This window comes from Pelodiscus sinensis, chromosome 2, assembly GCF_052426305.1.
Source record: "Pelodiscus sinensis isolate ZL-2025 chromosome 2, ASM5242630v1, whole genome shotgun sequence".
NCBI lineage: Eukaryota > Metazoa > Chordata > Testudines > Trionychidae > Pelodiscus > Pelodiscus sinensis.
The window spans coordinates 222588869-222613333 of NC_143053.1; the positions used below are offsets into that span (position 1 = coordinate 222588869).

The 24465-nt window shown below is 43.9% G+C and overlaps 1 protein-coding gene across 3 annotated transcripts in view; it reads left to right on the top strand.

Annotated features, from left to right (window-relative positions):
* CACNB2 (calcium voltage-gated channel auxiliary subunit beta 2) overlaps nt 1–24465 on the top strand; it is a 382137-nt gene that overhangs the window by 217059 nt on the left and 140613 nt on the right. For 2 of the 3 annotated variants that reach the window (XM_006119502.5, XM_075922478.2), the window contains one exon: nt 23408–23527. In XM_006119502.5, coding sequence (XP_006119564.2) covers nt 23408–23527 — 120 coding nt within the window. Of the gene's footprint in view, nt 1–22095; nt 22579–23407; nt 23528–24465 lie in introns of those variants that run through there. The other variant, XM_006119505.5, reaches the window with a different exon arrangement.

Consider the following 24465-nt stretch of genomic DNA (forward strand, 5'->3'; position numbering starts at 1 on the left):
CATCTTATTAGTCTGACTCCTAGCATTTGTGTACAAGCACTTTAAAAATTTGCCACTGGTTATTTGTCTGCCCTTCCCTGATGCATTGGATTCCTTTGTATGCGGTTGTTTGTCAGCTCTGGCCCATGGTTTGCCCTCTCCCCTCCTCTCTTTCTGACTACAGCTTCCTCACCTTTACAACAAAGTAAGATAATATTTGGCCCATTTTGATATACTTTTTCTAGAAGTACGAGAACTGTCATCAGTCTTTTTCAGCCATTTCACTCCAGTGCCCTCACCTCCTCCCTATGAAGCTCCCATTGTTCTCACCCTATCTAATTTTTTCCCATTAAAAGAAAACTTATGCTGCCTTTGCATTTTGGCTGTGAAGGTTTTTTTTTTCACAACAATAACTAAAGAGTTTATTGAAAAAAGGAAAACAAACGAGCTTTGAAGAAAAATTGAGAGATATATCTCTGTACTCCCTTAGGGTATGTCTACACTACAATGTTAGTTCGAACTAACGGATGTTAGTTCGAACTAACATTCATAGGCGCTACACTAACGCTCCGCTAGTTCGAATTTGAATCGAACTAGCGAAGAGCTTAGTTCGAACTAGGTAAACCTCATTTTACGAGGATTAAGCCTAGTTCGAACTTACTAGTTCGAATTAAGGGGTGTGTAGCCCCTTAATTCGAACTAGTGGGAGGCTAGCCTTCCCCAGGTTTCCCTGGTGGCCACTCTGGACAACACCAGGGAAACTCTATTGCCCCCCTCCCGGCCCCGGACCCCTTAAAGGCTGGCTACGGTGCCCGTGCCAGGTGCAAGCCTGCCAGCACCCAGCTAGCAGACCCTGCACCTGGCACGGCACAGAGCCACCCACCCGATGTCCCCCAGCCCACCCTCTCTTCCCGGGACCAGGCTGGCGGCTCCCGGGAGCTTGTCCGGGACCGCAAGAGGCGGGCACCTTCCTGGGCTAGTGCGGACATTGTGGACCTCGATCTCCGCACTAGGCACAGGAAAGTGGCTGGCTTGGGCAGGAGAGCTGCCAGCCTGGCCACCAAGGAGCAGGTGTGCAAGAGAATCAAGGGGGTCCACTGAGACCCCCGACCCTGAGCCCTGAGCTTACAATGGCCGTCCTGGGTCAGACCAAAGGTCCATCGAGCCCGGTAGCCTGTCTGCCGACAGCAGCCAACCCTAGGGACCCTGGAGGGGATGGACCGAAGACAGTGACCAAGCCATTTGTCTCGTGCCATCCCTCTCCAGCCTTCCACAAACCTTGGGCAGGGACACCACTCCTACCCCCTGGCTAAGACTACTCCATGGACCCAACCTCCATGACTTGATCTCACTTCCCTTTAAACTCTGTTCTACTTGTAGCCTTCACAGCCTCCTGCAGCAAGGAGTTCCACAGGTTAACTATTTGCTTTGTGAAGAACAACAACTTTCTCTTACTAGTTTCAAGCCTGCTACCCATTCCTTTCCTTTGGTGTCCTCTAGTCCTTCTTTATGGGAACTCATGAAGAACTTTTCTGTATGCACCCTCTCCACCCAACCCCTGCTTTTAGAGACCTCTATCCTGTCCCCGCTCCATCTCCTCTTTTCTAAGCTGAACAGTCCCAGTCTCTGTAGCCTTTCTTCATCTGGGACCTGTTCCCAACCCCTGATCATGTTAGTTGCCCTCCCCTCTCCCAGCCTTTCTCTTCCCCTCTCCCACCTCCTTTTCCCAGTCTCCCCCAGTTTTGTTTAATAAAGACAGAGTCAATGTTGGAAGAAACGTTATCTTTATTTTGTCCATCAGGAAGGGGGGCTAGGGAGGGGTAAGTGGAAGGAGGTGAGGGAGGAATCGCGTACGAGCCCCCGATGGGGAGGACTGGGCTGGCTCTGCGGGCTTCTGGGGGTGGAAGCTCTCCTGCAGCCCCCCAATTACCCACTCTCCCCAGATGGCAGCCTGCGGCAAGTGCAGCCGGGCTGATGGCCGAGTGGTGTGATGTGCCCAGTGTGGGCACTCCGGGCACTCCAAGCCAGGACTGGTTTTCAAGCAGGGCACCCCTGAGAACTGTCTGTCTGGGGTGGGGGTCGGGTCCCTTTAAGCGCAGCCTTCGGCTAGCCTGAGACAGCATCTCCACGCTCCTCCTCTGATGCCCTGCCGGCACTGCTTCCGGCCATCCTTAAGCCCTGTTCAGGGTCCACTCAATGTGGACATGCTAGTTCGAATTAGCAAAACGCTAATTCGAACTAGTTTTTAGGTCTAGACGCGTTAGTTCGAATTAGCTTAGTTCGAATTAACAAATTCGAACTAAGTTATTTCGAATTAGCGCGGAAGTGTAGACGTACCCTTATTTACCTCATCTCTCCATCTAGTTGTTTGCATCCCACACTATCCATTGATTTGGGAAACACTAGTGTAGAAAAAAACAACATAGGATTATCAGTCAGGAAATCTTGGATATTAATCCTTCCTATATCAATGACTACCTATATGGCCTTGCAAAAATCATTTGATGTCTGTTTCTGTTTTTCCATTTTAAAACAACAACAATAACAACAAACTACTAGGTGGGCTGACATGATTACAGTAAAATACTTTGAACTTGTAAAGTACTATTACAAGATGGCTGTTGTTTATAAGAAACCTCACATGCCACAATCGAATAACTTTTTCGGTGGCAAAAATTCTATTGCCATGATTCATATCTTACAAAAAATAAACTAATTCTGTCTGGTGCACATGTACATTCCAGTATTCTCTTTAATATGTAAGGTTCTGTTTTACAAGGGAGCAAAAAGAACAAGTACAGAACAATTTTACTTGCTCTGTTTTCAGTCACTTCTGATCCAGTTCTGACCACAACTCAGAGAAGAACTAGACAAAAGATCTTTATGGAAGCACAAGTACAATTTATATATTGTATAGGGGTACGTCTAAACTACATGGCTCCGTCGACGGAGCCATGTAGATTTGTTGTTTTGGCAAAGGCAAATGAAGCCGCGATTTAAATGATCGCGGCTTCATTTAAATTTACATGGCTGCCGCACTGAGCCGACAAACAACTGATCAGCTGTTTGTCCGCTCAGCACGCTAGACTGGATGCTCCCCTGCCGACATCAAAGCCCTTTGTCGGCAGCCCTGGTAAACCTCATCCCACAAGGAATAATGGGGCTGCCGACAAAGGGCTTTGATGTCAGCAGGGGAGTGTCCAGACTAGCGTGCTGAGCGGACAAACAGCTGATCAGCTGTTTGTCGGCTCAGCGCGGCAGCCATGTAAATGTAAATGAAGCCGCGATCATTTAAATCGTGGCTTCATTTGCCTTTGCCTATGTGTCTAATCTACATGCCTCTGACGACAGAGGCATGTAGTCTAGACACAGCCTAAGTTAGGGTATGTCTACACTACCCTCCTAGTTCGAACTAGGAGGGTAATGTAGGCATACCGCACTTGCAAATGAAGCCCGGGATTTGAATTTCCCGGGCTTCATTTGCATAAGCGGGGAGCCGCCATTTTTAAATCCCCGCTGCTTCGAACTCCGTGCAGCGCGGCTACACGGGGCTCGAACTAGGTAGTTCGGACTAGGTTCCTATTCCGAACTACCGTTACTCCTCGTGAAATGAGGTGTACCGGTAGTTCGGAATAGGCACCCTAGTCCGAACTACCTAGTTCGAGCCACATGTAGCCGCGCTGCACGGGGTTCGAAGCAGCGGGGATTTAAAAATGGCGGCTCCCCGCTTATGCAAATGAAGCCCGGGAAATTCAAATCCCGGGCTTCATTTGCAAGTGCAGTATGCCTACATTACCCCGCTAGTTCGAACTAGCAGGGTAGTGTAGACATACCCTTACAGATTAAATTTGTGCTTCATAGATGTAGGCAAGACAAGAATTGCTGGGGGTCCGAGAGCTCTTTTGCTGAAAATAAATTGAGAAGATAAGTAGGTGTCAGAATTCACTGTGACCTCTTACATCACATTTGTCAGATCAATACACTATTTGGGTCACTCTAGGTTATTACTAAATAATTAGATTTAAATTATTTTAATTAACATGAAAGGAGAATAAACCAAACAACTTTTTTCTGATAAAAATGTTCTGAAACCTGTATACATTCAGAAATTTTACTTTGTATCTTTTCTTAACTTGCCTTGACATGGGGTTTTTATTTGTTTGTCCTTTGACTTTCTCTTGCTCAAAGACAAGTGACTTAGTGATATGGCATGCTTCTTTGTCTTGTAAACGGTCTGTAGTTTAATTTATCTGGATTATCTTCAGCATGGGAAGTCCAAATTGTGTAGAACACAATCTACTTAAAATGAAATAAACAGTGTTTTATTTTGACTCTTCAGAGTGTAAGCTCTCAGGATGGAACTCTCCATATAAAGAAATAGCCATGTGGTGGCCACACACTGTCAGCAAAGGGATTGTGTGGGTTAAAGTTCTCTTCTTTGTCTGGATGAGCAGTTAAACCTTTTTAACTTTTTAAAAAATTTTCTCTGGGTATACCAAACAAGGACTAATATGGATTTTAATCAGGTAACAACTCTATTTTCTTCTTTGAGGGTACGTCTACACTTACTCCCTAGTTGAAACTAGGGATGCAAATGTAGGTGACAGAAATTGCTAATGAAGTGGGGATTTAAATATCACACGCTTCTTTAGCATGATCTCGCCGGCGCGTTATTCCACTCAACAGCTGTTTCGAAAGTGAAAGTGCATGCCAAGCCGTGTTAGTTCAAACCAAACTAATGTTACTCCTTATTTGGGCATACCTAAGGAGTTGAAGCAGAAGGTGGAAAATCTCCCCTTCGATAAAACCAACCTTTTTGCAGCCAAAATGGATGAAGTCCTACACTCCATGAAGAACTCCCAAACCACATTATAAGCCCTAAGTGTGTATACATCACCTAACAAGAGGCTCAGATACAAGTTATTGCAGTCCTAGGGAGTCGTAGAGGCAACTATCTCAATACGACTTCAGGGAGAAGCACAGACCACAGAGATGCAGAACTCAATGTCACTAGCAATCCACAGCTACCCAAACCTTCATCCTCCAGCAACAGATTTGAAGATTTAGTCAAGAGCCAGAGAAAAATCCCTGCAGCAGTGACACCATCATCTACCCACCTTCAATTCACCCAGTTCTTTCTTCATCAATGGCTGCAGATTATATCAGACCGATGGGTACTGGAGGTCATCAAAATGGGCTACTCCATCTATTTCATTTCTCTTTCCTCTATCCCCTTCCCCTCCCCGTCCCTTTTCAGAGACCCATCTCATGAGGTCTTGCTCCAACAGGAGGTCCAACGCCTCCTAGAAATAGGAGTGATAGAGTCAGTTCAGGTATCTCTACACTAGCCCCCTAGTTTGAATTAGGGAGGCTAATGTAGGCATTCAAACTTGCAAATGAAGCCCTGGATTTAAATATCCTGGGCTTTATTTGCATGTTCCTATCTGGTTGCCATTTTTAAATGCCACTAGTCCAGACTAACTGCCCGCGGCTATACGCGGCAGTTAAATGGTAATTCGAACTAAGTCCTTAGTTCGAATTACCTGTTTCTCCTTCTGGAATGAGGTGTAAAAGGTAATTCAAACTAAGGACTTAGTTCGAATTACCGTTTAACTGCCACATGTAGCCGCAGGCAGTTAGTCCGGAATAGTGGCATTTAAAAATGGCGACCGGACAGGAACATGCAAATAAAGCCTGGGATATTTAAATCCCGAGCTTCATTTGCAAGTTTGAATGCCTACATTAGCCTCCCTAGTTCAAATTAGGGGGCTAGTTTAGACATACCCTTGCAGGGCTTTCCAGGGAGGAACTTCTACTCAAAGTATTTGCTAACACAGAAGAAAAACAATGGATGGAGGCCCGTTTTAGACCTAAGAAAAATCAACAAGTATGTAACATACAGAAAGTTCAAGATGGTGATGCTAGCAACAGTTATACTTGCATTGGATCACAGGGACTGGCTCTCAGCTCTCAACCTACAGGATATGTACGTCCACATCATGATTAATCTGGTGCACTGATGCTTTTTACATTTCATAGTCGGCAACCAACACTATCATACCGCCTCTTCCCATTCAGCCTTTCGATAGCTCCGAGAGTTTTTTCAAAGACTCTGGCTGTAGTAACTGCATACCTCCGCCGTCGGGAAGTAATAATATTCCCATACTTCAATTGCTGCCTCATAGAGGGCATGTCATTTCAGGGAACCCAGGGAATGGTCAACATAACCATCTCTCTCTTGCTTAACCTCGGGTTTCTCCCAAAAATTGGAGTAAGAAGTCCTCCATCTCAACATTATTTCAAAATAATGGCTTTCTGTGGAGATGCACATTTTGTTATTTCAGAATAATATCAGTTATTCCAAGATAATGCTGCTGTATAGACATACTTTTGTGTTCATATATATATATATTCTATGTGTTTCTTTCAGATCATAATATAACTAACTAAAAGTTAGTGCTATGAAATATAATAGGGAGGAGTGGGGAATTTAGAACTCTTTCCATAAGAATCCTGAATTCTTCTTTTAGCAAACAAAGCTCTTATTCTCATATATTATTATCAGTTTCCATACAATGTTTGATTTTTCATTTTTGGCAGGTATTCTTCACAGATCAATGTTCTAATGAAGAGTTTGTAGGAAGGAAAAATGGGGAATGTTGGGTATTATGACTGGTGAAATTACAAGAAAATAGGAACCTACAATTATAGAAACTTCTTACTGAGAAATGAATGAAAGCCCTGAGGGGTTTTATTTTTCATGTTGAATTGTTTGTACACTGTCATTTATAACACAACATGTTTCTGATCTGAATTCTAATGCTAACTTAGCATTAGCATGAGTGGTTAGCATTGGTTTTATTTGGAATTTTAAATACAAATGGAATCTATTTTATGATGTACAATAGCTCTTTACTGTGATGTTTAGTACTGAAACATGAGCAGACAAAATAGTTTTTAATTGTTGCCCATCCCCAGACCAGCTGAGGAATGAATTCAGACAAAAAGTTAACTGAAACAGTGCTGAATGTTGTTTATCGATGTAAATTCTTAAGGATATAGTAATACTCACACATGCATCACATTCATACTAACAGTCTGGAGGCAATCTGGTGGCGTAGATTTCTTCCAATTTCACAGGCACCTGGAGCTAGCCAGGCAACAGCTTCCTGGAGATTGACTGTGAGGCCACAGCAATCCCTGGAGATCCCTTCAGATTTGCAAGAGGACTTTCCTCTCTGAGCCAGTCCCAGGTTTCTGCTGTGATGTTATATTTTGTCTGGAGAGAAAGCGAGCCCTGGCTGCCCATCATGTTAATTTATACACCTGTAGAGTTATACCTTGCCTTAAATGCTCACAGAGAGCTGGACTGCCTTATGATTGGATGTTTCTCACTCACACTTCCCCATGCACTTATACATATTCATAAGCAGGAATACAATTGCAAAACATGTAACATTATAGAGACCTTTTGACACGAGAGGAAGCTACTTAAACCACATTTGCTTAGCTAACAATAATTATCTAAACTGCATCAGCTTAACATCTTTAAAATAAGTGTCTAGCCTTAACAGGAAACTCGATGAACAGAATCTGTCTAGACTGCATTTGCTTAACAGGAACGAGTCAAGTTTTAGCTAAAAGAGAGCTAGAGGTACAAAACAAGGGGAAAGACAGGTGTTTATGTCTGAACAGCCACACTCCAAAGGGAGGGGAGGGTCATGCGTTCAGCTGGCTATATTAATACGCATCTTTCTTGGTAGGATTTCAACCTTACTTTTCAAATAATTTCTTCCTCTGGGAGGGGGGATTCAAAAGTTGCCAGTGAACTCAGTGTAATAAGTGATTTATTAAGCCTCTTCAAAAGAAATTGATAAACAAATATTTTACATTATGATAGCAAAGACAATAAGCTAAGTGCAGATATCCAAGAAACTACAGTCCCTACAGAAATGAGGTCTCATCTAAGGACAAATATCTAAAATAGCTAAAAAAAGTAGACAGTTTATAGGGAATGAGAACAACAGTAGGCCTTTGGATCTTGTTATACTTTTGTCTGCAAGTTTGAAGGACCCATTCTCAATTTTTTGTTCTCCATGTGGACACCTAGGGCATGCCTACACTATAGGATAAGGTTGAATCTAATATGGTCAACTTCCTACCATCCAATTTTGCGAAGTCGAAAGTCTGTGTCCTCACTGAAGGGAAGAACTGCATGTAGTCTGAAGTATCATGTCCCCATTAGCGAGCCTTCCATTCACTCAAAGAGTGAGGCACTGGGGACAGCTATGCTTTCTGGGCTATGCTCTTGGCATCCACTGAGTCCAGAATTCTGTAGCAGGTGTTTAGGGGCATATGTCACCAGTGTCACATAATGCACTCATCTAGTCCCTTCCCCAGAGATAGAGGGGAGGCAGTGTGCCCTGGCTGCATATGCACAGAGCTCGACAAATAATACAATCTACTCACCCGTGGCCAGTAGATTGTAACCCAGAAGAGCCGGATTTGGGCGATCTGTGCATGCGCAGAACGATCTGCACATGCGCAGATCGCCGGACAGTGCGGCTGGCGAGTGGGGCTTGCTGCAGTTCGGCGAGCCCTGCATATGCAGATGCCATAGCAGCGTGAGTATGGGGCCCTGTTGGCAGGAAAGCATTGTCAGGCTCATGTGTGTCATTGTGCACCTCACAGCACTGTACATTGACAGCATACAGATGTCGCTTCACAAAGAAGAGGACGAGGATGAAGCTCAATGTGGCAAGGAGGTGAGGCACACTTGGGATGATCAGCTGTGGCTGCAGAACTTCTGCATAGAGAAGGCCACGTTCCTGGAACGGTGTGAATGGCTTTCTCCTGAGGCCCTAAAATATCTGAATGAAACCTGCTCTGACCATGGAGAAGCATGTGGCAATTACCCTATGGAAGCTTGCAATGCCAGTCAGTCAGGAAACAGTTCAGAGTGAGGAAATATACAGTGGGGGCTATTGTCATGCATGTATCCAGGGTCATCAATAACTATTCTGCTATGGAGGATTGTGACTCTGGGAAACATGGAGACCATAGTGTATGGCTTTGCTGCGATGGGCTTCCCTCACTGTAGTGGCACCATAGATGGCACACACATCCCCATCTTGACCCCCGGACACTTTGCCACCAAGTACATCGACCACAAGGGGTACTTCTTCATTGCTGCAGGCACTCATGCATCACAAAGGCTATTTCTCTGACATCACCATGGCACAGTCGGGAAAGGTGATGGAGGAGGGACCAGGGGTTTCATTGGGGCAGGCAGGATTCTGGAGGAAGGCCCACTCCAGACAGAATGCCACACCCTCCATCACAGAGGTCAGAGAAGTGAACATGGTCTCGTGCTGTCTCTTGAGCTGCTCATTGGTGGCTCTCCTCTCCTGTCACTCTGCAATCTGGCCTGTTGCTCTGCCTGCATCTCCACCACAAGGTAGTGCATGCATCTTGAAACATCTCCTCTCTCATGCATTTTCACCTGCAGATCTGCTGCAGGTGGGCAGATGCTGGAAAACATGGTGTTCACACTGAGCTGATTGCTGGCCCAGCTGCAAAGAAAAGTTACAGATATTACAGCAGGAACTAGGGATGTTAAAATTAGGTTAATTTACTAATTGAGTAGTTGATAGAATTTTTATCGACTACTAAATTAGTTGATAGGGAAAGGCAACCAACTAAGTCCCAGCTCATGCTAGGACCAAACCCAGCTGTGGCTCTGTAATTTAAAAGGCAGTAGGAGCCAGGCAGACAAGTGGGACCTCCTCGTGGACTGGAGCTGCCTGCGGTGAACCTGGGCCCACTGCAGACAGAGTCTGCTTCACAGCACCCTCACCTGACCCACCCCACCCCCACGCTGCTGCCTATGGTAGAGGCAGCAGTGGGGAGGGCTCCCGCTTCCCTCTCCCCCTTGTAGCAAGGGGGGGGAATGCGAGTAGTCAGCTTGACTACCAGATAAGCCCAGGCTTATTGGGTAGTTAATTAGCCAACTACTTGCTTACATTGCTAACAGGTACATTGCGTTAAGTCTATCCCTACTCTCTTAGCCTACACTGAAGGTCTCTGTAAAGACAAAGGAGATATGTTCCATGCAAGGCCAAATGTTTGCTTTAAAGCGGGCACTTTAAAGTAGGTGCACAGACTTCTCGGGGAGCATTGGGATGCACTTGGTCCAGAGGCAAGCAGACATGGTAAAGGGCCAGCAAGGGCAGGAGCCTGCAGGTGGGAGGAGGGGGAGTGGGAGAGGGAAGCTTGCTGTTGTGTCTAGTACATGCTGGGTCCAGCATATATGGCTTCCTGGGACAGTGCTACTTTCCTAGCCAGGGCAGGAGCCCTCGGACGAGATAGGAGAGAAGGGGTGGGTTTGCTTCCTGCTGTGTCTACCACATGCCAGGTCTGGCACATGTGGCCCCTGGGGACACTGCTTGCTTTCCTGCCCATGGGAGTCGAGGGTGAGCATGTGTGTCCAGCACATGCAGCCTCCCAGGAATAGTACTAATAGGTTCCCCTCCTCCTTCATGCAGGTTGCCATGTGAGATATCAGTCTTTTCTGAATCATACAGAGTGATAGGGAGTGTATGCTGACTGATTGTGGCCATAAACCTGGGCCTTATGCTTCAGTGCTTTTTGGTTCAATGTCACCAGACCACTTACTCGTGGTTTGGCGTGGGAAGGTGTCCTACCGCAGAGAACATATGGCTAGCTTCCTCAAAAACCTTGTGAGAAGGATTAAGGAGTTCCTATGTGAGAGCTTCCTGGGGCTGTGCAGACAAGACTCCTGCTTCACCTACAGACACATGAATATGCTGTTCTAGGCCCCCTGAACTGTGTAGGCACAGAATGTGCTGGACCACAAACCCAATTGTGAACTCACTAGAACTACCCTCTTTGGGGTCAATGCTGGATTTGGAGACATCGTGAGAGAACTGGCTCCATCATCAAGAACAGCTCCTGACTTTCGTTGAACACCAGCTGGCTAGTCTCCTCCTGCCCCTCTCCTACCACAGTGTACTCCAGGCAGATGCCAGACTTCACGGTCACACTGTGGACACTAGCCGCCCCCCAAAATAGCATCCAGCTGGTCATAGAAACAGCAAGGTACTACACCAGGCTATCCACTTTCTTCCTTCGCCTTATGGTAGGACTAGTGCAGCTTCTTGATTTGCACTCTGCATTGCTGGACATCCCTGGAATAGCCTTTAGCCCCCAGCCAGCCTGTGATCCAACTATAAATCTCAGCATTCTACTTGCTGGTTCAGAACTCAATGAGGATGGAGTCACCTTGGATCTCATACATCGATGAGATCCAGGATCTCCTGGACACTCCACTCTGGTGCTCTTCTGTGCCCCCTGGGAACTGGAACCCCTGGGAGGAGAAGTCCAGAAAGTCGTTACACTGTTGGTTGGATTAGTTGAAGTCATCTTCACGTGCTGTGGTATGCTGCTCATTCAAGAATGGGCTCCTGGTGCTGGCTACATGGGAAAAGCCCTTGTACTGTTCCCGTGGCTTTTTGTGCTCACCAGGGGAATGCAATAGAGGCACAAGCACTGGTCAGAGTGGTCAGAGTAGGAAGCTGTAGGAGGCCTCCCAGAGGCCAATAGCATGGACTTTCCAGCAACACTGCATCTACAATAGCGTAAATTCAATCATGCAAGGTCGGGAATAGTGTTACTCCTCGTGAAAAGCAGGAGTACTGAAATCGATTTCTGTGGCTCTTAATGTCGACATGACAGGCTTAGTAGTGTGGATGCATCACTTAGAAAAATTGACTGTATAGGGCTAAAGTTGATGTAAATTCCTTTTGTAGAACCAGGCCCTACAGATTGTGATCAGGTCACTTTACTCTTTAATATAAACTCAAGGAGCTCAATCACTAGAAGGCATGTTTCTTGTTCTTTATTCATTCTCATAGCTCTTTAAACTTTTCATCATTCTTCTTGAATTGTGAAATCCAGAACTGGACATAGTATTTCAGTAGTGGCTGCAACAGTGCCAGATACAGAGATGAGAACCTCTCCACTTATATTCTATATTCCCCTGTTTATATGTAACCCACACACCTTCTGGGTGTGGAGTATTTTCTCTTATAGTGGCACTTATACCACTTACAGAGAGGGAAAATGAGTGTGCCCTCCAGCCTTAGCTGAGAACCTGCTGGCTTTTAGCTCAAGCTGTAGAGGCTTATGTATGAAACTCCAGAGGTCCCATGTTTGGTTTTACCTGTCAGCATTAGATATACATCCAAGAATTGCATTAGTCCCAATGGCTCCTGCAGCTCATCATCAGCTGATTAAAGACTAAGTCCCCCATGCCTTTTTTGGAGTCACTGCTTCCCAGGGTAGATTCCTTCTTCTTGTAAGTGTGGCCTACTTTTTTTTATTAGTTATATAACTTCACATTTGTCCTTATGCAATGCATCTTCTTTGTTTGCTTGTGCCCAGCTTTCCAAATGGTCAAGATCACTTTGTATACATGAGGTATCCTGTTCATTATTTATCCTTCCCCCAATCTGTGCATCTGCAAACTTTATCAGAAATGAGGTGATGTTTCTCTTTCATCCCTAATCTTTGCAGATATGAGAGGCATTGCTGTCTTCACATGGCCAGAAATCCTACTTGGGATTGAAAGAAAGGAAATTCCTCATGGGGAAACTAGTAGAGTTGCCTGGGTCCTTTAAAATTCTTATGAATTTTACTTTGGACTAATGTAATTTAATTCTTTTCTGTGGTAATAACACTTTTAAAATTGCACTATTAGCGAATGAGCAGCTGATGAAATAGCACATTTATCATTATACACCTGGTCCAGGGATTTCTTAATATTTATTTGTGGAGAATTCCATCCACTGTTAAAAGTGAAAGAAATGGCAATTCTTCTGAAATGCTAATAGTCAGGGCTGGCAATGGTTGGTTGGGGAGAGGGACAAAGAGGGCAGTTGCCCTGGGGTCCAGTGATTTAAAAGAGCCTGAGGCTCCATGCTCTTTAAATTACCACCAGAGCCTCTTGCGTCTCAATCCAGGCAGCACTGAGGCCTGGCTGAGGGAAGCACAGCATGGTCCATATGGTGCTGAGGGATGGCTACCCAGCCGAGGCCCCACCCTTTCCCGGTAGATATCATGTAATCTGAATAGTCATTTAACCACATAAAATATTATTGGTTACACAACTATTTGATAAGCCCTGGGAGCATGGCCAGCAGCCAGTGCGCTCCGGCCCCACTCCCGGGGGAGCCTCCTGCCAACCTGCGCTGCAGCCTCTTTATCAGAGGCAGCAGCGGGGAGTAGCAGGTGGGATCTGGTCCACGAGAGGAGCCTGTTTAAAAACCAGCTCCCCTCGCGGACTGACTGCCTGATGCCCTGTGCTGCTGCCTCTGATACAGAACAGCCTCTCTCTGCAGCCAGCTTGGACTCCCCACAGACAGGGGCTGCTGCCATGATAATAGAGGCTGCTTCCAGAGAACGTGTCCACATTTTCAGATCTGTTTCTGAAAAAGGGGGCATGTTCTTTTGGAAGATCTATATTCCTCATTTTATAAGAAATAAGGGCTTTTCCAAAAGAGGAGGTTTTTCCCACATTTGGCCATGTAGATGATCCAACTGTCAGGAAAACCTCTTCTGAGAAAAGAATCGGAAAAGGATACGCAAATTGTGGTTCACAATTTGCGTACCTTTTTCCAAAAAAGAACTGCAGTGTAGACACAGCCTGAGAGGTAAATTAGAGCTAAATTACAGGACAGAACATTGAGAACCAGGACTGGTGGCTGTAAACAATCTTTATGGACTGTAGGAAACTTTACACCCCTGATAAGTGGAGATCCGGATAACTAAAATCATACTGGACCATGGATATTGCCAAACCAGAGAGTGCTAGACTAAAGAGGTTCAACCTATATGTATTTAGTAATACATGTGAATTGTGACTGCATATATGTGTGTATAAGTATAATACAGGTTGGACCTCGCTGATCTGGCACCCTTGGGATCTGACTGGTCCTGAACAAGGGGATTTGCTGGACCAGGGAAGGTCCCGCCCCTCATGGCCCTTTCTACCTCCAGCCAGCCCCCACTGTTGCCTCAGTTCTCCAGGACTCTCTAGATGTCACTGCCCTGCTGCTGCTGCTGAAGCCAGAGCACCATGGCTAGAGCTCCACAACTGGGGCTAGAGCTCTGTGGCCAGGGCTGGAGCTTCCTAGCTACCGGTGGAGTTGGGGCTGGAGCTCCTGGGCCACCGAAGCCAGAATGGAGCTGGGGCCAGAGCTCCCTGTCTGCCTCTGGGATTGGAGCTTCCTATCCACAGCTGGAGATTCCTGGCTACTGCCAGGCCGGAGCTCCCCAACCCCCAGGGCCAGGGAGCTGCGCTGGGGCCAGAACTACCTGCTTTGCTCCCTGTACACAAACACCCTGACTCTGGGCTCCCGGCTGAGTCACCGGTGTCCCCTATGATGCTCCTGTCCCATTGCCAGACCTCCCTCTTTCTGAGCTCTGTGGTTCATAAACATCTGTGGTCCATGCCGGACCGCGGTTGTTGCCAGAACATTGAGTCCCAGTGAAGGGAGATACAACCTGTAGAAGAAATGGATTAGATTGGGCTTTTAGGCGCAATCCTTTGTGGGAGAGGTGGGTAGATGCACTACAACAAGATGAGCACCAGGAAGGAATTATGACTCAGGGTATGTCTTCACTATCTGCTGGATCAACAGGTAGTGGTTGAGCCAGGAGGGGTCAATTTACTTAATCTAGTATAGATGCAATAAATCGACCACCAAGCGCTCTCCTGCTGACTCTGGTACTCCACCAAAATGAGAAGAGTAGGCAGAGTCAACTCAAGAGCACCAGTTGTTGTCTTACCACTATAAAGATATTGTGGTAAACAGACCTAAGTATGTCAGCTTCAGCTACCTTATTCACGGTAGGATGACAGGAGTGTAAATATGTTTGTCCAGTGCTTTCCACTCCTTTCCTGATCTAGATCCTCTGGAAACTCAAAGGCTATTTCATCCAGCTGAAGGTAAAATTAACTGCAATGGAAGCTATTAATGTCAAGCTGGATCTATGTGCCAAATTGCCAGTAATTTTAAGAGTAAATAGAGAGTCGTTTCCTGCATAATATCTTCTTTCTCTACTGCGTACATGCTCTACACTCCCCAACTGTTTCAATAGCAGTTTGTATGTCACTTAAAAGTGCTTTGAAGATGGAGTATTGAAGATAGAGGACAATTAGTTTGAAGAGATCTCTGTTTCTGTAAACACAGCAGAGAACTCAGTTGACCTCATGGAAGTTCAATGCCTTCCTTCTATAGCCATAATGGGAAAGCGTGATTTGAGCCTTCAGGTGTAAATGTGAGTGTAGTGAGTGAGTGGCTAACTTCCCCGAGGCCTGTGCCAAAGAACTGAGAGGGACATTGTGACTAGACTCTGGTTGACAAGCTCTGGAGCATTAATGGCCCAAAGGAGCCAAGAATTTTTGATGAATTGCCCTTTAATGAACATAAGATCTCTTATTTTTAACTTCAGTTTAGTTTACTGCATAAATTCAAAATGGCACTATTAAAATAAATAGCTTGGCATTTTTCCAAAACCTTTTATCCCTGATGATTTAGTTTTAATATAATTAGAATGTATAATTGCAAAGTAATATCATGTTAATGAAAAAGTTAGTGGGGTAGTCCTTCAGGTACTTATTCAAAAAAGTTGTATTTCCTAGACCTCTAATAGAAAATATCATGGATGCAGAGTTCACATATTCACCTTCCTCCCCCTTCCCTCAACTGCAGGTAAGATAAACCAGACTTTTTGTTGTGAAACAATAAAGTTGTGTATATTTATTTGAGGAATATATACCTGGGGAGGGACTGGTGAAAGACCCTGGGAGGGCGGACTGATGGGGGAGGAGGGGCTCAGGGATGGGGCTGGGACTAGCACCTGCCTCAGGTGGTCCCACCACCTTTTGTGTGGGACCCTCAGGAGGAAAGGGGGAGAAATCAGGGCTGGGGGCAAGTGCTGCGAGAACTTGGGGGGAGCAGGTGTTGGGAGGCAGCTTCTGGACAACTCCATGATGGCAACTATGCACTCGACAGCACTCATTTATGCTGCACACATCATCTCCTGGTGCCAGGACAGCTGCTGCCAAATGTTGTGCCATAGCTCTTGGTCAGCACAGAGCTCCTGGTAGTTCTCCTCAAAGTTGCCATTCATGGAATGAAGGCAGTCCAGGTGTTCCTGCTCCAAGTAGTCGTGGGGTCGCTGGCACCTGTAGCTCTCGTGGGGTTGGGAGGATAGTATGGGAGGTGGTGGACACGCTTCACTTGCAGCTGGCCCAGCCGTGAAGAGCAAAGGCCAATCATCCCAGGAGACAGTGTGCACAAAGCCTAGCCCTTATTTATGAACTGACACTGAAAGTTTTCAGTGCAGATGACGTTGAAGTGCTTGGAGCAAGGCCATCTGTGGCACAGATGTCCCAGGAAAGTCTCACAATCCCCATGCTGGCCAGGCCAAGAGCCTAAGGGTGGGAGGAGGGAACGGAGCAGCTCCACTTCCCTCTGTGTCCCTCTGTGTCACACACCAGGTCCAGCAGTGGCTGCATGCCACAGGGAAAGGACATTTATCCCTGCTTGCTGGGGGAGAGGGGAAGATATTCAGAGCTGGGCCAGCTGCAGGTGAGGCGTGTCCACCACCTCCCACATTATCCTCCCAACCCCATGTGAGAGCCACAGGTGCCAGCGACTCCATGACTACTAAGAGCGCGAACACCTGGACTTCCTCCATTCCATGAACAGGAACTTGAGGAGGACCACCAGGAGATCCACGCTGACGAAAACAACACTTGCTGGGGAGGGTAGTACTGGGGTCCCCTCCACTTCTTTTCCCTGGCAGGTTCACCTGCAGGGGATCAGTGAACTCTGCCTCCCCGCACTTGTGCTGTCCCAAGAGTGTGAGCATGACTATGTGCAGCACTGATGCGTGTTTCCCTGACAGAACCCTACTTAGTGGTGGCTTCTGGTGGGAAGGTGACCCACCATGGAGTCCGGAGAAAGGCAGGCTTGTGCAAGAACATTTTGAGAAGGAGTGCAAGGTTCCTGTGTGAGAGCCTCACGGGGCTGTCTGCTCCGAACTGGTGCTCCATGTGCACCCAGGTGCACAGGCTGCTGAACAATCCCGAGGCTGAGATAGCCAAGCGAGGAGCATACATCCTCTCGAAACCTGCGATCTGCCCCTCCATGTATCTTGGGAAAGTAATGGAACTCTCCTGAAGTGGTCCAATACCTGATATTGCCTCACCCATCTTGTTTTTCTAATATTCTGAGACTGACATGGCTATGACTGTGCTACAGACATCAAAAACACAGCGATTGATGCAATATTTCCTATAGCTCTTTCTCTGTTGCATGGGTTAAATGTAAAGTTTTGAAGAGGACTTATAATTATATAGTTGTCCTAGTGAACATGTGAATAATCTTAGTGAGGTCACCATCCTACTATATTTTTTTATTTATCTTTATTAATATTCAGTGAATAGTTAAGTCATGTCTATGATCACTTTGTCATAGCTATCATACCAGTTAAGAAAACAGTAGTGCTATAATTTTTCATTTTAAAGTTGATGGATGAAAATTTTTTTACCAATGTAAAATATCTTCTCTAGTTATTCAGATGAATGTATTAATTATGATTATGAATAATATGACTCATATTATATGAGGATGGTGTAACAGTTTAAAGGGGAGTCATATGATCAGTGAATAGAAAAAGAACAGTTATTTGAATGGATGAATATAGTTTTGTGTCTGAATAGTATATAGTATGGAAATAGTATGTAACAATAGTGCATGTGTGAATTTTCACTAATACTAACTGATAAAATACCTATTTTAGAAGAAAACATGTAAAGATCTAGAATGTCAGTTATATATTAAACAAAATTCAGAAGCTATAGCTCAAACCACAATTTTATATACTAAAATATTTTGTGTGTCAAAAATATGTGTTAATGCCAGACACGGGGGTATCAGAAGACACAAGAAAATGAAAATATATATATATGTACGTGTGAAAAATCATCTGGTCAAGGAGTTTCTACATGCAAGTAATGCAAATAAAAATTCAGCAACAGTAATTTAAGGATGGAATACTTCAGGTATTTATAGAATTGAGTAAGACAGCCATAATCTGCAGACAGAGGGCAAGTGCCAAGTCCAGTTTGGCCATGTTGGAACTGCAGATACTTGAAATGCAGGAGTTCATACTCAAAAATAATATCTTAGATGTGAAATAATAAATGATACATGGTTTAAGTGAAGATCTAGGAAAGTGAAATTTTGGCAGTGTAATGATGAACAAGGAAAACAATGATTTACCTGTCATGTGGAGAAGGGAAAATAGAGTATTTGGCCTTGAGATCTGCCCAATACCAGATGGATTCCTATAAATACTGGTGCTAATAATATCTTAGCAACCAAACACATCTAGCACTAGAATTGTTCCATATTCTGGGAGAGTGGAATGTAAACCTCCTGAACAAACCAGAGTTGATGGTCTCTACAGAAACTAGAGAAAGGAACCACGTAGGTCCTAGCTATAGTAACTCAGAGGATAGTAAAAAACAACAAATGGTCTGGTAGCACTTTATAGACTAACAAAACATATAGATGGTATCATGAGCTTTCGTGGGCAAAGCCCACTTCTTCAGCTGACCAATTCCAGTCATCTGAAGAAGTGGGCTGTGCGCACAAAAGCTCATGATACCATCTATGTATTTTGTTAGTGCTACCAGACCATTTGTTGTTTTTTCCTGTACAGACTAACTCGGCTACCCCTTGAAGCTTCAGAGGATAGTGTAATTCTCTCTGCTGTGAGGATTTGCCTTTTGGCCTGCATAGTTGTAGATCCAATTGACCTTAGCTCTACCATTTTTCTGGGTTGCCCCATGGGCTGAGGACACAAGTTATTCTGTGCAGAGTTCCAGAGTTCTGTCCGTAGCAACTTTGAGGTTTGTTAAGTATCAAACCAGTGAATGAATAAGAAATGAAATGTTAAAACAAATTGGAGAACATCTCTGGCAAACTGCTGCTCACATCCATACAGTGTCCCCAATCCATATCTTCAAGGCCTATCTCCAAATTCCTGTGTTCATAGTACTGTCCCTTATGAGAGAGTATCTCTAACTTATCATTTTCTATAAACATACCTCTGCATTGTTCTCCACAATTTTTACAGTAAATCTATAGCTCTTGTTTTGCTATTAGCAAAATAATCTTGTTTATCAGTGTGATTTGCACATATGGCACAAAATTAAGCTTGATCATTGTAACATTTTAGGAGTGCATTAGGATTGTTGCTGACCTTGGACACAGCCAGTGCATTACACATACTCAGTGGCCCAAAAGGAGAAATTAGCTGTCTATGTACAATTTTAGCAGACCTAGCCTACTAGGATATGTGTCCTGACTAGCTGGGACTGAGGATTCTACTACCCAACTCTATGACTTTTCATGGGGATCAGAGACCATTTATATTGCCTTTTTATAGTTTTGCTCAAGGGGGGGAAAACTATTAAAAGTACCATCACATTCTGAAATGGAATATTACTATATACTCACAAAGGAGGCACATTAGCATTGCTGTGGGAATTGACTCTTATGGTTCAAAATTTCAGAGTTAATGCTATAGTAACAGAACTTGTTGTTTTCTTTCATTTTTTAAATACCATTTAAGGTCTGCTTGTGTGGTTACATATAGATCTGATTTAAAGGCAGTTTGGAATTGCATCTATTGGAGCTATAGGAAATAACTTTCCTGAAGCAGATTCAGATACTCTGTGGACTCCTGAGAGCACAGGGAATGCACGGCCTTTAGGCTGTATTTGGATAAGGATTCTTAATATTTCCAACTGTTGCAGCTACCCTGTTGATAGTAATGATAAGAGAACCAATACTAGTCAACAAGACCATGTCTAAACTAGGAAACTATTTCAAAATTACTAAATTCAACTTAAAAACTCCTGATTTAACAAATTTGAACAAGCAAGTCCTCACTACGAGGAAGGATCGAAATTAGTCCAAGGCAGGCTCCATTAATGTGGATATACTACCTTGGACTTAGAGCCCCAGGAAGCACACTAGGGAGCTACGGGATGCCTCCTGGAGGCCAATAAATTCAAATTAGCGGCACCGGACCATCCACACTACCATTATTTCAAAATCACTTTCAAAATTTGCGTTACTCCTCATGAAAAGCACGAGTACAGAGTTCGAATTCTGTGGCCCATTATTTCAAAATGACAGGCTTGGGAGTGAGGATGCACCACTTATTAATTCAAACTTGCGGAGGGCGGGATTATTTTGGAATAAGGTCCTAGTGTAGACCAGGGCCAAGCATAATGTCACCTAACACCACTCAGAGTGCATCTACACAGCACCATAAACTCAAAATAAGATACGCAATTTGTCCTATGCTATTTTGAAATTTGAAATTTGATGCTTCTACACAGCACCAAATTTCAAAATAACACGCTATTTCGAACCATCTCTTATCCCTTGTGTTTTACCAAGATGGTGAAATAGCACTCCCTCTATTTCAAAACATATTTCAAAATAATGGGGGACTTGTGTAGATATGGGGTAATTATTTCAGGATACCTTCGGTATCCTGAAATAGCCAAGCAGTGTAGACGTACCCTCAGAGAACATAAAAGGAATGCAGTTAAAACCGCTGACAGCTTGCATATTGCTCTTCTGCCATTGTAGCTACTAGTGAAGCTGTAACAGTAGAAGCAATGGCGTGAAATTTTAAGAAAAAAGACTGATGTAGACAAGGACTATATTTCCTTCGGTACTTCTCCTAACAGACAAGACTATATAAAATATTCAAGACACAACAGATATTAGATTTTTAAAATGTTGGGTTGGTGGGTTTTTTTTCACTTTTCCTTAGCATTGTAAGTGAAGTCTTGCCCTCTTTCCCATTATTAATTAGAAAAAAAATAGACAGCCTAATATATGTATTGTGCTCATGGTAAGCAAAACATCCCTTGAAAAGTTGTTTCCTGGATATAAGTTCAAATTCAACTTCATAAGAATTCAAAATTGTAACTATTGTAAGTTCTAGATAAAAGTTTTTGAAAGTTAAGAATTTTCTATTTCTTTTAAATTAGTAATTTAGGGCCAAAGTTTGTTAGCAGTATACTCGTAGTATAAATTCAGAGTATTTCAGTGTCTGTAGTGGAATTATTTCTGATTTGCACAGACATAAACAAGAGCAAAATTTGGTCTTGAAACATTTCCAACCATATATCTGTAATTCTCTAAGAAAGTCTGATTTACAAAACTAGGTTTCTTATGACTGCTGCTCTCAGCTGGAATTTCCTACTTTCCTGCATTTTTCATGTAACTGTGAATTTATATCAAAGGTAGGCACTTCAAAGTCAGCTAGACTGCGACTTCCTTTTATATTTAGATAGTGCTTAGCTGTCTATGAATTTGTATCATGAATGTCCTAGTTAAATACACAGAGCTATGTCAATCACATATCATTTTGGGAAATGATTATAGGCTATGACTGACTAAAGCAAATTAAAACTAAATGTACAAGTTCAAGGTCTTAAATATATTTTTGACCTTAGCATCCAATATTTGTAAGTCTATGTGCGTGTTGCAATTATTCACTGCTTAGCTGGCATATGGTTTCTAGTGTGGGGAAAATGACACAGTTAGTAGGTCAAATTCTTCTTGCACGCCAGAGTAGCAAACTAAATTGATTTTATTCTAGATTTACATTGTTGAAACTGAGATCAGATTCTGGATCAGAGTTTTAAATTGTGAAGGAGGAGTATGTATGATACAAATGGTTTTTCTGAGAGAGAAATGTGGTTTGACCAATGTGTGACAAAAATAAGACACTGTACCAGCTATTCCAAATTTTCAGGGACCTTGCTATTTTCCAGCTGTTTACCCTTGATGTAAAATGGCAATTTGACATAGACTAACAACACAGTGTGATGTGAGCATCTGCGTAAAAGGCTGTACATATGGAGCATGCCCAGTGATGTGAAAAGCTTTTTACCCCACCCCCATCCTATCTCTGAAGAGATGAAATGAACTTTGTACTTGTAAATATCACTGAATACATTTAGCACTGGATTTAAAAGCTCCTCTTATAAGTACTATTTTAACAGGCAAAAAACAAATTAAAAAAAAGGCAGCAAAGATCTTTGCCTGTATGATCTCCCTGCATTGAGTTGGAACAGCTCTTACAATATACTTGAACCAATGTACTGTTCTTTTTTCATTACTAAAGCTTTTACTGGCATTGGAAAATTTAAGAATTTACTTGCACTAGAATACTTTAGAGTAGAGTGTCTGAAAGCTTGAAGGGCAGAGGGAAGCAAAGGAAGGAGCTTGCAGCAGAGCATGGATAGGAAAGAAACAGTGATTCTGCGGTGCTCACTGTGCACATGTTTTGTGAGAATCAGTGCCGGGCGCTGCAGCTGCGGACAATAACTGAGCTGTCTGGCTAATGAAGGCCACCTGGATCAGGCTTCTGAAAAGAGCCAAAGGAGGACGGCTGAAGAATTCTGATATCTGTGTAAGCCTTATGTTTTCATTGTCAGAATATTTATTTATTTATTTAACTGTAAGGGAAGACAGTTGCTTTCATTATGATAGAATTAGCAGAATTCTCTTCTTGTGATTATAAGATGAGACCTAAATCAGAGCTGTCATTATTTATTGAGCTTCTTTGGTATTCTGACTTGTTCCATTCTAGGAATACTTGAACAGGTGTTGAGTTGAGGCATATTTAATCAGTTGGAAATTGATTTATGGTTATTTATATGTTTTTACTAAAGAGCAGAGATGGATTTGAGCCATGATCATTTCTGTTAGAGAGTGTCAGGTGCCCTAAAATTAAAATGGAAGGCATGGGTTAAACCTCTCGGCACTGATCTTGTGTAATAGTAATTGTTAATATTGACTTTGCATTTTTTTTTTATTGAATCTGTTCCCTCCCTGGTAGTGAAATGTTTTTGTTTATGGTTTAGATTTTATGAAGCTATCCTTGAAACTGTTGTATGTCCTTCAGCCCTGCACTGCAGCACCACCGTTACTTGACATAGAAACCAGCTCTGCTTACCAAAAAGCATACTAATTAGAATAGGGATTAGGGCAGGAAATAAACCACTGAAGAGAGGACCTCAATTTTGGATAGTCTCCAGATTTGAAACCCTTATTTAATATTCTTCCTCTTAATGATTGTCTCTGCTTCTGTATTTTTCTGTTTGTGTGTGCGCGCGTGTATGTGTGTGTGTCTAAAAGGTATTTCCACAAATATACAATCAGAAAGGTATGGGAATACATCACCATTTTATTGTAATGTTTCTTCTATTTGTAACATTATTTCTTTTTCTCATCTGCAGGGTTCAGCGGACTCCTACACCAGCCGTCCATCTGATTCAGATGTATCTCTGGAGGAAGACAGGGAGGCAGTGCGGAGAGAGGCAGAGCGGCAGGCCCAGGCACAGCTGGAAAAAGCAAAGGTAAGGCACTTCTTGACACCACAGGTTCATGAACCTGTTCTTTTTCTAAGAGCTTGTTGTCTCATTTGGTTACTAGCAGAAATGTTTTTCTAAATATTCTTTTTAAATTCTTCCTAAGATCTCTTGTTCAGGAAAGTAACTATGTGATTGGAAATTGCACTTATCAAACAAACTGGTTGAAGACAGAAGTTGCCATTCTTGAGTGCCCTGACTGTATTAGAAGACTCATTTTGCTTAAAAATAGTTTAGTTACTTTTTGTTATATAGCCCATCAATTCCTAATACATAGGGACAAGTCATGAGATCCTTTTTTATAATCAGTGAGAGTCTTACCTGATTATGATTTGGCCCCATAAATCATGTATATTGTACAATCCTAGAAGTTAGGCATTGGAAATCCAAGTTTTCATCCGTCACGTCTAGGACTGCTCTTGGCCTGGCATGTACAGGCAGTCCCCGGGTTACGTACAAGATAGGGACTGTAGGTTTGTTCTTAAGTTGAATCTGTATGTAAGTCGGAACTGGCATCCAGATTCAGCCGCTGCTGAAACTGATCAGTTTCAACAGCAGCTGAATCTGGACGCCAGTTCTGACTTACATACAGATTCAACTTTAGAACCCCAGGCATCCCCAAGTCAGCTGCTGCTGAAACTGATCAGCGGCTGATTCCAGGAAGCCCGGGGCAGGGGCTTCCTGTAGTCAGCCACTGGTCAGTTTCGGCAGCGGCTGACTTGGGGACGCCTCGGGCAGAGCAGCTGGGGTGCTGCTGGGTTGGTCCAGTAGCGCCGCCGCTCCTCGGCGCTACAGGACTAACCCAGCAGCACCCCAGCTGCTCTGCCCCAGGTGTGCTGATTTAGCTGCTGCTGAAACTGATCAGCAGCGGCTGAATCAGGACTCCTGGGGTAGAGCAGCTGGGGTGCTGCCGGGTTGGTCCAGTA